The sequence below is a fragment of the Cryptomeria japonica genome, chromosome 6 (assembly GCF_030272615.1).
Source record: "Cryptomeria japonica chromosome 6, Sugi_1.0, whole genome shotgun sequence".
NCBI lineage: Eukaryota > Viridiplantae > Streptophyta > Pinopsida > Cupressales > Cupressaceae > Cryptomeria > Cryptomeria japonica.
This window is the reverse complement of record NC_081410.1, coordinates 131,087,346-131,103,145: the sequence shown is the minus strand read 5'-3', so window position 1 is coordinate 131,103,145 and position 15,800 is coordinate 131,087,346. Positions and strand designations below refer to the sequence as shown.

The following is a 15,800-nucleotide window of genomic DNA, read 5'->3' as shown; positions in this document are numbered from 1 at the left end:
CCTTTAGAATAATATATTATTCTTCAAACTGATCTCCCTTGCATCTCTTCCTCAAATGAACCTTCTTCCCTTTATATCTTCCAATGTGAGGGAGAAGTCACGCCTCTTCATCATGTATGCCCTTTGGCAAGAGACACAACCTCTCACAATTTCTCTCCTTTGAAATAGTACAACCCTTCATAATTTATGCCCTTTGAAAGAGAGACAACCTTTCATCATTAGCACCCTTTGAAAGAGTCACAACCCTTCATCGATTATTCTCATTCCTTTCTTCTTCCATTAATCCTTCCTTAGTTCCCATGCTCCCTTCTTTCTCTCTTTCTCCTTCTCCCCTTCCAAATGAAGTTCTCTTCTCCCTTTTATTTCTCATGTTTGAGGGAGTCACAACTTTTCATTTCATACCTCTTGACCATTCATTAAACTTAATTAAATATTAATTATATTTTAATTTAATTCTTTTATATTTTAATTTAAGTTTTATTTATATTCTCTTATATTTTAATTTTATTATTATTATATATTATTAAATCCTATTTCAAAAAGGGAACATTACATTTTGAAAACAACTTTCTTCTTCTTCTCTCTCTCTTTCCTTTTTATCTTTGAAGCTTTATCTTTTAAAGGAAAAAATATCCTTTCGGGAAAATGTCAAGTTGTGAGAATCCCGGCAGCTCCCAACAAGGTTGTCACTACGTATATTTTTCCCAACACCTATGAAGAAAAAGACTCTTATGAACATTTTGAAAAGCTATGAAGAAAAAAAAGACTCGTTGGGCCCAAGACAGGTTGTGAGAACCCTGTTAGGTCCCAACATTAAGTTTGGATGGAGGCTGAAAACAAAGACTTAAACTTTTAAAACAAAGGATCGTTGCTTAGACTTAACCTCATCGGAGCTCGAACTGGTTGTGAGAACCCCATCGAGGCCCGATGGTGGTTTCAAAACCAAAGGTAAAACCAGACCAAGCATAAAATGACAAAGTGTTAAGATTTCCAAGGGGTGTTTAAGGCAAAATGACATTACTCAATGACCTTTAAGACTTCCAAATATTAATTAAGCCAATTATTGAGCAAAATGATGGTCTTGGGAATAGGGGCTAAAAACCATGGCAACATTTACCATAGCTTTCTTTGGATGGAAAATGTAATTTGCCATGAGAGTTATATGTTAAATCACATAATTAAAAAAAAAATTGTACTTCAGCTTGGATAAAATTTATTATTAGCAATCTTTGGGCAGCAACATACATTGGCACTAAACTAGCCTTCCCAGCAAATTGTTGAAGCTACCAACACTGTCAGAGCAGACGAACCAACAGTGGCACCAACAGCTCATGCTAGGGCAGATGAACCATTTTGTCTTACCCAGGACATTCCCATCTTCCTTGCCAGGGAATTACACATAAATGTGACATTTAAGTCCATACCAGTGCTCTATGAGCTCTATCCTACATTTGTTTCTAAATTCGGCATCCATAATTGTAGATATCTGTAGCACAGTGGAAAACTCTAACTTTGGCACAGAATAAGCAGCCCAAATTTTTTACTCATACTCGGGACTCGACAAAACTCAACCAAATAGAAAAAGACATAATTACAGAAATGCACTTGTAATGTCCCCATTTTTGTGAGCATCAGAGTTCGAGGGATTAGCCTATTATTTTGACTCTTGTAGGCCAACATGTTTGGATAGAGAGTCTCAATGACAGTTCCACTTCTTCAGTTCAGTCTTGAGTTCAGTTTCGGGGCCTTTGCAGTCAGTGTGTGGACTCAGTTGAGGAACTTACTATTTATGGTAAGTCAAATTGGCAGTAGTGCTATTTTTAGTCAGGGCACCTGGACACATGAGGGTTATTCAGTGTTGACTCCAGCTTCAGACGGCACGTCAAAAGACTGAATATTGAGAGAGATATTAATATTTTAGTGGTTAAGGTATTAAATTAACTTTATATGAATATTATAAAGTCATAAAGTGACTTTATAAAAGATTAAAGCCACTTAAATGTTATAAAGTCATTTTAAATCACTTAAATCATAAAGTACGCCTAAGATGAATTTTAACTATGGAAAAGTAAGTTAAATACATTTTTATGTATTTAAAATTGCAATAGGGCGTACTTTCTTGAGAATTATGCCTTTTTGGGTTTATAAAGGCAAAGCAAGCAATTCAACCTCTATTATTGATTATTTGACATTGCTTGATTATTTCTTTGTGGATTGTCTGAGACACGGGTTTCAGGGGGTTTATTTCTTCAATTATTTATAGTTTTAAAATAAGGAAGGAGGCAATACAAGTTAGACGCCTCATTAGCAGCATTTTGAATTCAATGAAGGCAACAGTACACTTCTCCTTTGCTGGCCATACACTTTCAGCTTGCCACATGGGGGTTCCAAGAAGGACATTTTTTGGCTGGAGGTTGAAACGCCTCCCTAATTTGCATTCTGAGTGCACAGTTCCCAACGCCTAGCCTTTTCAGGCTATTCCATCAACTTTTTGGCTCAAAGAAATCACATTCTGGACTTGTACACCAATTTTGGTTAGTTTCCCAGCTTTGGCTAGCAAACACTAGAATTCTTCATTTAAAATAAGCTAAGGACCTCGGGTATGCAATTAGCAGTAGAATTTGTAGCAGTTATCTTATTCATAATATAGTTGCAGTTGCTCTCAATTTCATTTCTATTTGGTTCTATGTGCAATTTTTGCCTGGCACGTGTGTTATTTTTTGCTTTAAAATTGTTCAAAAACCTTGAAAAGTCAAAAACACATCAGCAATAGTAATTCAAGAGAGTTAGAACCGGCAGGGTTCTTACAGTGGTATCAGAGCTCTGATCCTACCTTCCTGGAGGATTAGATGTTCTTTATGTATCAGCATCAGTTTGGGCCTCCTAGGTTTTACACATGCCAGAGGCCTAGTTTACAAGGAAACCAGGATCAATTTGAAGAGATATCATTGGGAATCAGTGAGCTCACACGATTGACATTTGAGTGACCCGCACTCTTGCATTGTTTTAGTCATGGGTAAAATGAAGTCTATACAGGAGATCATGTCAGAGCTCATGCAGGCCTTTCAAAACTATGATAGGAATTTAACAAGGTTTTTACAACATCCAGAAATAATGGATTCCTTGTTTGCAAAGAAAAAGAAAGCAAACACTAATTCAAATAATCTTATCAGTACAAAGGAAATAATGGAAAAGAAGGTGAGTTTTGAAGAGAATGTTGACATTATTAGTGCTCAAGAAGTTGTTATCAGTCATGATAACAAATCTGATCTTTATGACAGCAGTTTTCCATTTGAGCGTAATGATGATTTGAAAGTCATGGCAAGTTCAGAAAGTGTTGTGGTAGTGACCTTAAGTTTTGGTACTCATGATACCAGTGTCAAAAATGAAGATTGCATGAAAATATTGACCCCTAACAGTTCTGATCTACATGACAGCAGTGATGAAATTTTGCATCAGCATGAGACAGCAGTGACTACCCATATGCAAGATGCTTCTATTAAGTTGTCACATGAAGGTACTCAAGATTTGGGTACTAATGGTGCAATGTGTAATGTGGATTCATGTCATGGTGAGTCTGAATTTTTCAGATCAGACCTTAGAAAACAAGCTAGAAGGTTCATATGTTGATATGGGATCCCAGTATCATGAGTTGGATAGACATGAGGTTATATTGGAAATGGAAGTGTGTGAAGATATTGTCATATCAGCAGCTTCTACCTTACCAATTGAGCCATCTTTTGAGGTGCATAGCACCAGTACCTTAGTTGTTGATGTGTGCATTGATGATAGCACACATGATGTTAGTTATCATGAGATGAGTGATGTTGATACAGCCTCATATCACAATGCAGATTTTGGGTCAGAACACTTGCATGGGAGTTATAAGTTTCAGGGTCCTCGTCATTTGGTTGGGCAACTTAAGGTTAATAATGGTATGACTGCCACAGTCTTAGAGCACTTTGATGTTGCTCGTCAGATATTGGCCACGTTTGGTTGGGGTACTCCTATGTCAGATGAGCATGGTGATAGTGGCCTTTCCCTAGCAGAGTTCCATTCACTACGAGAAGCCATTGGGATAATGAAACGTAATTACTTGCAGCTACTTGCTGATAGGGACTTTCTTCTCAAGTGAAATTGTATTTGCTACGATGCACTGAAGGGAAAGGAAGAGGAGGTTGACGAGCTCACTCATGAGCTTGAGGTGACTACGAATTCATAGAGAGCACCCAATTGGCCCTTTAGGAGTCCCAGTCACGGTTAGAAGAGTTTACCATGGAATTGAGTTTGGCACAGTCTTCACTAGCTACAAATACAATACAATCTTCTACAGTGGCAGTTGGTGATGATCTTATATCCATGGATTATGGTTGTGAGCAGGTTGAGGATGTGGCTACACCTATCATAGTTACAAGTGTAGTTGACACAGATGGGATGAGTGCATCTATTGAGAGCAGCAGAGAACCACATGCTGCACCAAGTTCTCTTGTAGTTACATCCACCGCAAGTATTGCTAATGATGAGCCATTGACGGAGGTTCAAGCCTTTTACCGTAATTACATAGTGGGGAACACTCATCATTTTTATTTTGATCCACACACAAAGGACTTGATGATACATCGGTGTGGATTGGTTCTGATATTATACCATCCGTTGTGGGATGGGTATTCACCATCTTTGGTAGATGGGATCGATAGCTGCAAGTTGGATTACTTGCAGAGTCAGTGCATCCATGGGAGTTCAGTAAAGTATGGAGATAGTTGTGATGATGCAAATACCTCCAGTTATTCCTGTCTCCACATAGCATATGGATGTGAATTTGGTTTGCATTGGGACCTGAGTAGCGACGGGTTTAGCACTACTATTTGGAGGAGTCCCATTCGTTGGCTTGACCACTTCTGGCATGGTGAAGTTGAGAACATATTTGAGCAGCGGAGGTCTGGGAGTGTTTCTCATGGCAGACTTCCATACTGGCTATGGGATCCAAGGATTGTTCCAGCTATTGCTTCTTCCTTCTGTTGGGGTTGACTTAGTTGCACTATACAATAGTATCATGTTGATGCCACATGGTTTGGATGGAGTACTCTACAGAGTGATTTGGGATCCCGACATTCAGCTAAGCATTGAGTGTAGAGTTTGGGATTATGTGGCTGCGTCGAGATTCCAGACAAGGTTTACAGTTGAGCATTGCAACATGTTCAGTGTGCTAAGATGTTTGGATAGAGAGTCTCAATGACAGTTCCACTTATTCAATTTAGTCTTGGGTTCGGTTCCAAGGCCTTTGCAGTCAGTGTGTGGACTCAGTTGAGGGACTTACTATTTATGGTAAGTCAATCTGGCAGTACTGCTATTTTTAGTCAGGACACATGGGGGTTATCAATGTTGACTCCAGCTTCAGACGGCACGTCAAAAGACTGAATATTGAGGGAGATATTAATATTTTAGTAGTTAAGTTTTGGATTATGGCAAAAACCAGTTTTGAAGGGGCCCTGAAACCCTTTACAAAATGGATTCTAAAAGATTTAGAATCAAAGCAAAAAAAGTATCCAAAACAAGACAGGCTGCGAAGTATAGAACATTACAAATAGCAGCCAAAAAGACAACAAAAGCCTAGAGGGGCAGCAAAAAGCCAGCAAAAAGACCAAACGCACAAACAAACAGAACCAACAGACCAGCTACATGAGGCTCTTGGGGGTTTCAGCACCTCCACCTCCAGGGTACTCATCTTTTCAGCTACAGCCTTAATTTCTTTGCAATCCTCGTTCTAAGTGGCCACTTTCTCCTTCATATTGCCCTGCGTCCTCTTACTGGGTCCTTCATCATCCTGGATCACATCAATATCATCTCCAATGGTAACAACAGTTTTGTCCTGCTGCATTCTATCAAAGTTGTTTACCATTGCATTCATGGCATCAGCAGTTTGCTTGTCAATCTTATGGCTGCTAGACATAATAGTCTTAAGGGTAGCCTGGATTTTCACATAGCCAACTTCCATCTTGAAGATTCTGTCCTCAAACCCTTTTTTCATTTGGTCAATACCTTCTCCAGCCCTTTGAATGCACTCCAACACCGACTTTTTCTCCTCCTCCAACCACTGCTCAGCCTCTTTTTGATTGCCTTGAATATTACCCACAGGGATGGCCTCCATTTTGCTTCCCAGTGCCCTTTGATTAAGTCTAACCTCTTTCAACTCATGAAACGGCCACTTAGACATACTAAAGTTATCAATGGCATGTTCCCTTGCCATCCCTAGCACATCCTCACAGTCCTCCTTCTTATCATTGAGCTCAAGGGGAGACTGGGGGTTTTGACCCGTACTGCCCTCCTTCTCACCCATAGAAACCTCAGGGTTACCTTTATGGCCACTGGAAACAGGGGTATCCTTAGTTGCTGAAGTAGAGGAAGAAGAAATCACAACTTTCTTCTACCCTTTTCTACCTTTTCCCATAGGAAACTTGGCCATTGGGATCTTTTCAGTCTTAGCTTTTTTAAGAGGGGGAGTAGACTCAGTTTCAGAATCCGAGTCAAAGTCCTCACCACCTGACTCTCTAGCACTAGTGGCATCCTCGGAGGAGGTTTGAATAGAAACATTCGGGGCAAGAAGGGCACGGAAGTGGGAATCAATCAGGACTAAAAGCCCTTCATGAAGTATAGGGAATTTGGAAGGGTTATTCTCTTGGTCTTTGAAATTGGCCCTTAAAGCAGACATAAGATAGAACGGAAAGGAAATCTTGACCCCATAACGAAAATGGTTCATAATAACAAAATGATGTCCATAAATTCTAGAGAAACGACCATCTAGGGTAAGATACTCCATGATTACCTTAAGTAGTTTCGCCCAAAAGCTCTTGATCACAGAAATATCGTAGTAGTTAGCAATCTTCTTCACGAGCTTGGCTCTCTCTTCTTCAATCTTTGGGAAGTTCTACACAGCCTGCTCAGTATAAATCCCATCTCTATAAAACTTCATCCCCTCAGTCGATAGGCCAGTGACTTGGGCAATGAGGCTCTCGTCAACCAACACCTTCCACCCATGGAGAATAATATTCCCGTCTTTCCAGTGCTTGGCAAAATAGTTGGTAACATTCCTGTTAGAACCCTTCAGCCTTTCAATGTAAGGGGTAAAACCCCCTTTCTTCAGAAGCCCCCAAAGCTTCTGCTTTTTCTTCAACTGCACACAATTTGGTGGCTCGGTTCTCTTCCTAGCGCCCCCCATTCTCAGCTTCTCTCTGTGAATAGCAACACTCACAACTTGCAAATTGACTAACAGAGCCCACAAAATACCAATATACACCCACAAAGCATGTGAAATAACTCCACACTTATTATTTTGTCCTCTTTGTCCACATGCCAAAATCGGAAAGGAACCGATCTTTCTAGATTCACTACTAGTCATGATGGCACAAATTATCATTAATATCTCTGCCTCGACCTCTATCATGAAGAATAAGCATGAATAGATCAGCCTCCAGCTTGTCTCCATTAGTCCAACTCAACTGACTTTTGCTAATAACCCCTTTATTTGCAAGGTAGTCGGCCACGGCATTAGACTCCCTATATGTATGGGATATGAAACATTTATCAAAAGTTTTAATGATATCCCTTGATTTTTTAATCCAGATTTCAAGATTCCAGGAGGGTTTGGAAGTACCCCTTAGATAGTTTATGATATTTTTGGGATCTCCCTCCAACCAAACACATTTGAAATTGTGTTGTCTAGCAAGAGTGAGGCTGTTATAGGCTCCAATGGCTTAAGCAAGATGGTTAGTTTGTGTTCCCAACGAGAGCGCCATCGCTAAAAGAAAGTTGCCATTATGATCACGCAGCACTCCCCCACATCCTGTCGGTCCAAGGTTACCTTTGGCCGCCCCATCAAAATTAATTTTGGCCCAACCATGAGGAGGATTTCTCCAACCAAGATTAGGTCTAATATTAGGATTGGACTCAACAAACTGAGACATAACACAATCAATTTCCGAAGCCCTGGCAACGCTGATCTCATAGTCTTTAATATCGCTGCTCTGAATCTTACACTTTAAACTGACAATAGAGATGTTATCAATTATGGCTCTATGAATTTTCCTGAAAACAATCTCAAGTTGAAGATAGATCTCCCTGAAGATTCGATTATTTCACTCCTTCCATAAACCCCACGCCACATGAAGAAACACAAAGGACCATATTTTTTTTAACAAATAATTTCTAGTAGGCGCCCTCCTCCATTGGTCAACAAGCTCCCTAACCGCCCCAGGAAAGACCCAATAGAGATCCCATCTCTAAAGAACTTGACTCCAAACTTCCATTGTATAATCATAGTGCAGAAAAATATGATCAATGGATTCAGCTTCCTTCAGGCACAAATAACATCTATTAGGTATAGAGAAGCCCCTCTTGCACAGATTATCAGTGATTAGGATTTTATTCAAAAAGAGAAGCCGAAAAAACATATTAATCTTAGGTATTAAGTGCTTCATCGAGACTTTAGACCACCATGGAATAGGAGGATCATCACAGCAATCCGCAGAAACAACAGAGAATTTACCAGTAGAGGAAAACCTCCATATCAATTCATTTTCAGAGCTATTCTCCAACCCAAAGGAGTTTAGAGAAACCTGCAACTGGGCAAGAGATGGATGAATAACAGAGAGATTCACCCATGTGCCATCAACCCAATAGTCCACCACCATCGACCGAAAAGAAGCAATACAAACATCTCTAAAAGCCCCCAGCTGAGGATCTAGGGCCAGCAGCCTCTTACCAATCCAGCAATCATCCCAAAACCGGATACTCCTCCCATTTCCAACCTTCTGGTAAGCTCCACAATTGGCAACATCCCTGGCCTTGATAATGTTATTCCAAAGATGTGATCCAGTAGGGATATGAGAGGAGTTCAGGAAATCCTGAAAAGAATGAATATTGAAGAGATATTTGTTATGCCAAATAGTATTCCATTCTCTCCTGCAATCATAAGTCCTCCACACTTGTTTAGCCAAGAGAGCAGAATTAAAAGACTTGATACTCTTGATCCCCAGACCCCCATATTTTCTAGGTTTACGAACATGCTCCCACGCCAAAAGAGGGATTCTTTTCCTTTCCTCCACCCCTAACCAAAAAAATCTTTTTTGAATTTTTTCGATAATCTCCGTGAACTTTGAAGGAATCTTGAACAAGTTGAGGAAATAAACAAGAAGGTTTTGTAGCGTGGCCTTAAGCAACTGAATTTTCCTTGCCTGACTGAGAAGGGCACCCTTCCATCCCGCCAATTTCCTATTGAATCGATCAATCAAGGAAAGCCAAAAGGAATCAGAAGGTTTAGAACCAAGAGGAAGACCTAAATAGGTAGAGGGGAGCGACCCAATCTTACAACCAAGAATATCAGCAATCTTCTTTTGTCTTGCCTCAGGAGTATTGAAGAAAAAAATGAAACTCTTCGCTCTATTAACCACCTGTCCCGAAGCCTTTTCAAAGATACTTAAATTAAGCTATTAAATTAACTTTATATGAATATTATAAAGTCATAAAGTGACTTTATAAAATATTAAACCACTTAAATGTTATAAAGTGATTTTAAATCACTTAAATCATAAAGTACGCCCTAAGATGAATTTTAACTATGGAAAAGTAAGTTAAATACATTTTAATGTATTTAAAATTGCAATAGGGTATACTTTCTTGAGAATTATACCTTTTTGGGTTTATAAAGGCAAAGCAAGCAATTCAACCTCTATTATTGATCATTTGACATTGCTTGATTATTTCTTTGTGGATTGTCTGAGACAAGGGTTTCAAGGGGTTTGCTATTGAAGAACGTTCATTCTTCATGGATTTGTGATTCTGAGGTTGTGAAAGATCAGCTGAACTATTACAAACTAAGAGGGCTTCATTCAGAAGTCTTTATGTGCTTCACCAGTGGTTTATTTCTTCAATTATTTACAATTTTGGAATAAGGAAGGAGGCAATATAGGTTAGATGCCTCATTAGCAGCATTTTGAATTCAATGAAGGCAGTACACTTCTCCCTTGCTGGCCGTATACTTTCAGCTTGCCACATGGGGGTTCTAGGAAGGACATTTTTTGGCTGGAGGTTGAAACGCCTCCTTAATTTGCATTTTGAGTGCATAGTTCCCAACGACTAGCCTATTCAGGCTATTCCATCAACTTTCTGGCTCAGAGAAATCACATTCTGGACTTGTACACCAATTTTGGTTAGTTTCCCAGTTTTCGCTGGCAAACACCAAAATTCTTCATTTAAAATAAGCTAAAGACCTACGGGTATGCAATTAGCAGCAGAATTTATTGGAGCAGTTATCTTATTCATAATATAGTTGCAGTTGCTCTCAATTTCAAATTTTTTTGGTTCTATGTGCAATTTTTTGCCTGGCACATGTTATTTTTTGCTTTAAAATTGTTCAAAAACCTTGAAAAGTCAAAAACACATCAGCAATAGTAATTTAGGAGAGTTAGAACCAGCAGGGTTCTTACAGCACTCCAAACTCAATTCAATTTTCAAAAGTGACTTCTAATCACTCAGCTCAATTTGAAACTCTCAATGACCAAATGGGCAAAAATGAATCATCACAATGTTTAAACACTATAGTTTTTTCTTTATTGACACACGATAGTCCATGCCTGAAATTCATCAAGTTTTTACACGATAGTCCATGCCTGAAATTCATCAAGTTTTTTGATAGTCTTGATAGAGACTCGGCACACAAGTCTAGACAATCCAGCACATTTCAGATTTTGACTCGTGAGACCTGGTGGGTTTTCCTACTATGATCTGTAGTATGTAAGTATTGAACTTTCAGTTAACGCAGTCCTGAGTGAAAACTCCACATCTACTGTTTGTTTTTGCATCATTGGTATCATTTCCTGTTTCTCATTTGCATTTCTTCTGTTTCCTGTCTATACGGTCCAATTTGTTCACTTGTAGCTGTAAACTGCTTCTATCTATAATACATTAAATTTCTGCAAATTCAGTGTGTTGTTCCCCAGATTGCACCTGGGCTCTGGATTAGGAACTTTTTTTCTAGCTTTTTCTTGGAATTGAATATCTAGTTTGTCCTACATATTGATTTTATTAATCAGAGCATATCACCCTAATATTATGTAAAGACATCAAAGGAATTACTTTTCAAAAATCAAACTTGAGTGCATGTATGCATACAACATTTTATCTGGATATTATTCTGCTGATCACTTTACTAGACACAAACAGCCCAGTAAGGTAGCAATTAGCAACTAAGCAAGAATCTTGAACAAACCTGTAACCTAGAAGAAAATCTCTGCAAAATGTCAAAATCTAAATCAGTGCAATACTCAACAACACAACACTTTTACAAAGCTGAGTGATACGGATATTGGTTTCTTACATTAAAGGCTAATCCACATCATTGTACATGACATTGATATTTGTTATCAGATAAACCGTAGAAGGATTTCATCCTCTGTAAGCACACAAAGTTATGCATGTGATTTTTTTCCCTGAAGAAAACATAGAATGCAAGGAAGCAAACCATGAAAGATGTAAAACATATTACAGCAAAAGAAGCCTCAGTCACAAACCTTAGCATGTATGATAATGTAATGAGAACTACGGTTGCAACATGATGCATTGCGGTTACCAGAAAGTCTGATCTCCTTGTCTCCCAAAAAAATGTAGCAAAAAAACTGTACGTAAAGAAACCCGCTGCATACATATATAATATCTTTAATTTTGTCCTGCCAAACATTTCATTTTACGATAACAATCAGATCAAATCTAAGGTAATTGCAACTGTAGCCATGCTCGCAGTGCCGTCAACTTTTGAAACCTTGATTTTCAAGTGTTTTTGTTCAGAATAGTACAACTTACTTCACTTTTTGATCAGGCCACACCTGATCGCCAGGACCAACCCAAAATTTTTGTGTATCTGTGAACCATGACTCGTTGTAAAGAACAGCTAATCCAAAAAGCTCTGCTGACAAGAAATATAAGCATTTCCAAGCAGACTCTTTAAACTTTCCATTTCGTTTCTTCCACTTCTTTTGTTCACGCTGATCTGAACCTTCAGAAGGACCCAGTAGAAGCAGTTTACCTATTCTCTGTGACAATATCCACCGACTTGTGTCTCAGATAGACATAAAAACTTGATACCATGCAAATCATTTCCTTAATAAGGAGCATGTTGAAAATCTTCCAAATAATTCAAGGGTAAGTCAACTTTTCTTGGAGAAACTGGTTAAGATCCTAATTTGCATTTTTATGTTTCATTCCTACATCAAGATGAAAAAATCTAGTTCAGATTGCAAGATAAGCAAATTCCCTACCAACGGCATAAAAAATTGTTATTACTAGTTTAATTATTAATGAAGAATAACACAATATTGCTTTTATCATGGTGTCCCCATCACAATACAAATTACTCATAAGCCTATCTAAGTTTTGAAACTGTGCATATTTGACCTTTTTTCAAAAGAGAGATTTGGAAATCACGGATTCTTTCTTAACAGTAACCCAAAAAAAATGGCAGAGATTTTTTTTCTTTTTTGACGGCAACATGATACAGGAGCACGAGCTTAGAGCCAAAGACTGAGGGTTATCTATTCCACCAAATTTGTCCAAAGGCCTCATCTCTTATGATTTCTGAGCCTTGCACTCAACAAGACTTGATCCCTGGTAGACTCATTAAAACCATTCAACTTCACCAGCAGATCAAGGACCTATTAAGACTTTAACCTCACTAACTACCAATTTTAAAGCATATAATACCATCAAATAGGAGAGAGTTACTTTATATTAATTTTTTCATCACCACTTCCTATTTATGGCTACAAATCGACTGACTCCCACAGATGATTTTGGAAGCTCATTCAAAGTTCAGCTTTTCTGTAGATAATATATAATCAGCGAATCACTCTTCTTTAATAGCTGAATCTTGATCTCTCATTGTATACAGCTTTATAGGTCGATAAAACATTAATATTGAAACGTTCAATAATAGTTGGAATGCCAATAATTTGCCATGAATTGGGATTGACATCAATCTAAATGTTTCTGGCTTAATTTAGTTTTTATTATTGGTAAGCAAAACTTAATTTTGCTGATCCTAATTTCTATTCCCGTTTTGCAAGAATTTTCAGTAACTACCAATAACTTATGGCCATCCGTTGCCTGTTGAGCTCCAAGTTGGGGGAATTATCAGCACAGTAACTAAGGTTTACACGACAGATTCGTCCCATTCTAATGCAGCTTGATGTAGATTGATGGCGGAGTCGACTTCTCATGATTCAGTGATCCAATGGGGGTGTGAAAGTGTGTTAAAAATTCTGAACGAAGGATTATTGTATTTAAGTAACGAGGCCAGCAGACCAATATTTAACAGGCCTTCACCTGATAAAAATAAAAAACTTATGGCTGAGATCTGTCATAGCCCTACATGATGAAAATACAACCCAACATAATTTAGACTAACGAAAATTGGAAACAACTACTAAAGGATAATATTCACTACACGCGTACAAACAGAATCTCCAGAAGCTCAAAACACAGTTTCCAACCCATGTGATAAAAAGAATTAGAAGTCCACGCCATGCGTGCTTGGGGCCATCCGTTTGAGTCCCATGGACTGAGGAGCAGGTAAATTCTCAAAAAAAGAAGGTTTAAGATTTAACCTATTACATTCTAATTAGGGTATAAGGGTTTCCATAAATACTCCAATGGACTCAAAAAATGTCAAAACATATAAATGTGACTTTATGCATTTGGCAGTTTTGGGTCACGGCAGGTCCCCTCAGCTTCTTGTGGAATTTTGGAAAGAACTAAATCCATAGTAAGCCTCAAATTATCCAGCATCGGATTTGATCATTCTTTATTTTCAGCTTACAGTTAATTAGTTGACGAATCCTAACAAAATAGAAATATAAACTGTGAGGGTTAACCATTTACGATTACCTCTAGTATTAATCTGTCAAGTAAAAAGCGTACAATTGGGAACATAAGAGCCATGATGGGCACCAGGGCAAGGTCGCCCATGACGGGATAAGCCTCAAATTCCCAATTGATCATGCTTGCTGTTCAAAATTTCAATAGGGAAGTTGCAGTCTGAACTTTTTAGGCCAGCCGCACTCTAGTGTTTATAGCACACCCAGAGGACATGATTTATGAATTTGATCTACGACTACAAGACTAAAATATAGTCTTCCCTCGCCTCCTTCATTCTTAAATTAGTTTTTTTGTTTTTACAGTACAGTGCCCTCGTCGAAAGCAACCAGGGTATATTACATATATGTACGACTAAATAATGAAATATTTATTGCATGCATCTTAAATGAGTGATTTTAATTTTCTCCTAAATTATTCTTTTGTGCATGGTCATGTGTAGGATTGAAAAGTTTGATATAGTATTCCATTTTTTTCTCAAGTTCTCATATCCACATGCTTTCTTTGATTTTTCTTTTGTACATACATTTTTATTGTCTCATTGTTATTCAAGCGCTCTTTTATGCTAATACCCAACTTATTCATCCACTTGTCATTATGTTTCATTTCCAAGGTCTTCCTTTTGTCCATTTTATATTTTGTTGTCATTTTGGGTCGATGGGTAGCTCTATGTTCTCTAGCCTCTTTGAGTAACTTAGCAATCGAATCATAGTCGACGCCTCCACAAGAAAGGCACTAACTTTAGCCAGGGCAATCTCATAGGGAAAAAATAATTTTATTTTGAGGTGACTTGTGATTAGATGTTTTTGTAATCTCTTTATTTGTATCCACTTCATTGTTGATGTGGTGTTGCCCCAAACTTCACACCCATATAACACCTTCCATACCACTAGCAACCCAAGAAGACCTTTCTTAGTTTTCCAATCCCATAATTCAACTCTTTTGCATCTATTTTGTAATGAGTATAAGATTTTTTATCCTCCTTGTATCCTTTTTGTTCTACATGTCTCCCTGATGATCTTAATACAAAAATCAAGGCCAAGATATTCATAATCATTAACCACTTACAAGGGTTTCCTTGAAGACAAATTCCATATGAACCTTCTTTCTCTTCAAGGTAAATATCATGACCTTAGTTTTGCTAGTGTTAACCTACATCCTCACCTCTTAGCAAAATAATTCTAAAAAAAATTCGTGTTCCCTCAAATCATGTGTTGTTTTTGCCATTAAAATAAGGTCATCTCCATAAAAAAGCAGCTTTATTACATAGTTGGTCAAGTGAACGGCCCCACCATCAAACTTGGCTATCCATTACTCTAATTTGTCAATGTACAACCCAAATAATGTAGGAGATAACAAGAAACCTCGCTTGACTCTAATGCCACTCCTGAAATATTTTAATAATCCTTGCTTGGTCCTAATTTTGCCCTAAACATGAACATACAACCTATGAATAATATGCCTATACTTTTTTGGAATTTCCAATTCTTCCATCCATTATAATTCATATTTTGCTTCTAGGTATAGAGTCAAATGCTTTCTTGAAGTGAATGAAGTAGTAGAACACCTCTCCTCCCTATTCATCCCAAACCTTCTCAATCAATTGTCTGAGTGTAATGCAATGACCAATAGTAGATGATCTCTCTTATATATCCTCACTCCTATACATAAAATGGGGATGGAATCTTGGCTCTTTATGTTGTAAGATTAATGGTGTGGGTGTATTAACAAAAATTATTTTCTTTTACTTTTAATCCAACAATCATTTATATGTTAAAATATTAATATTTAATAGTAAATATAATATTTTTAAAATAGGTAGCATGTAAATAATTTTAAACGAAATAAAATAGTTCTAAATTGAAATCTCTTGGCATTTT

General features: G+C 37.8%; 1 protein-coding gene across 1 annotated transcript in view; it reads right to left on the bottom strand.

The window, feature by feature from the left end:
* LOC131044231 (ASC1-like protein) overlaps positions 1–14,270 on the bottom strand; it is a 66,477-nt gene extending 52,207 nt beyond the window's left edge. The window contains exons 1-3 of the mRNA XM_057977513.2: positions 13,933–14,270; positions 11,854–12,083; positions 11,565–11,720 (exon numbers count right to left, since the gene is read on the bottom strand). Coding sequence (XP_057833496.2) covers positions 11,565–11,720; positions 11,854–12,083; positions 13,933–14,046 — 500 coding nt within the window. The 5' untranslated portion in view covers positions 14,047–14,270. The remainder of the gene's footprint in view (positions 1–11,564; positions 11,721–11,853; positions 12,084–13,932) is intronic.
* Between the last annotated feature and the right edge of the window lie 1,530 nt (positions 14,271–15,800).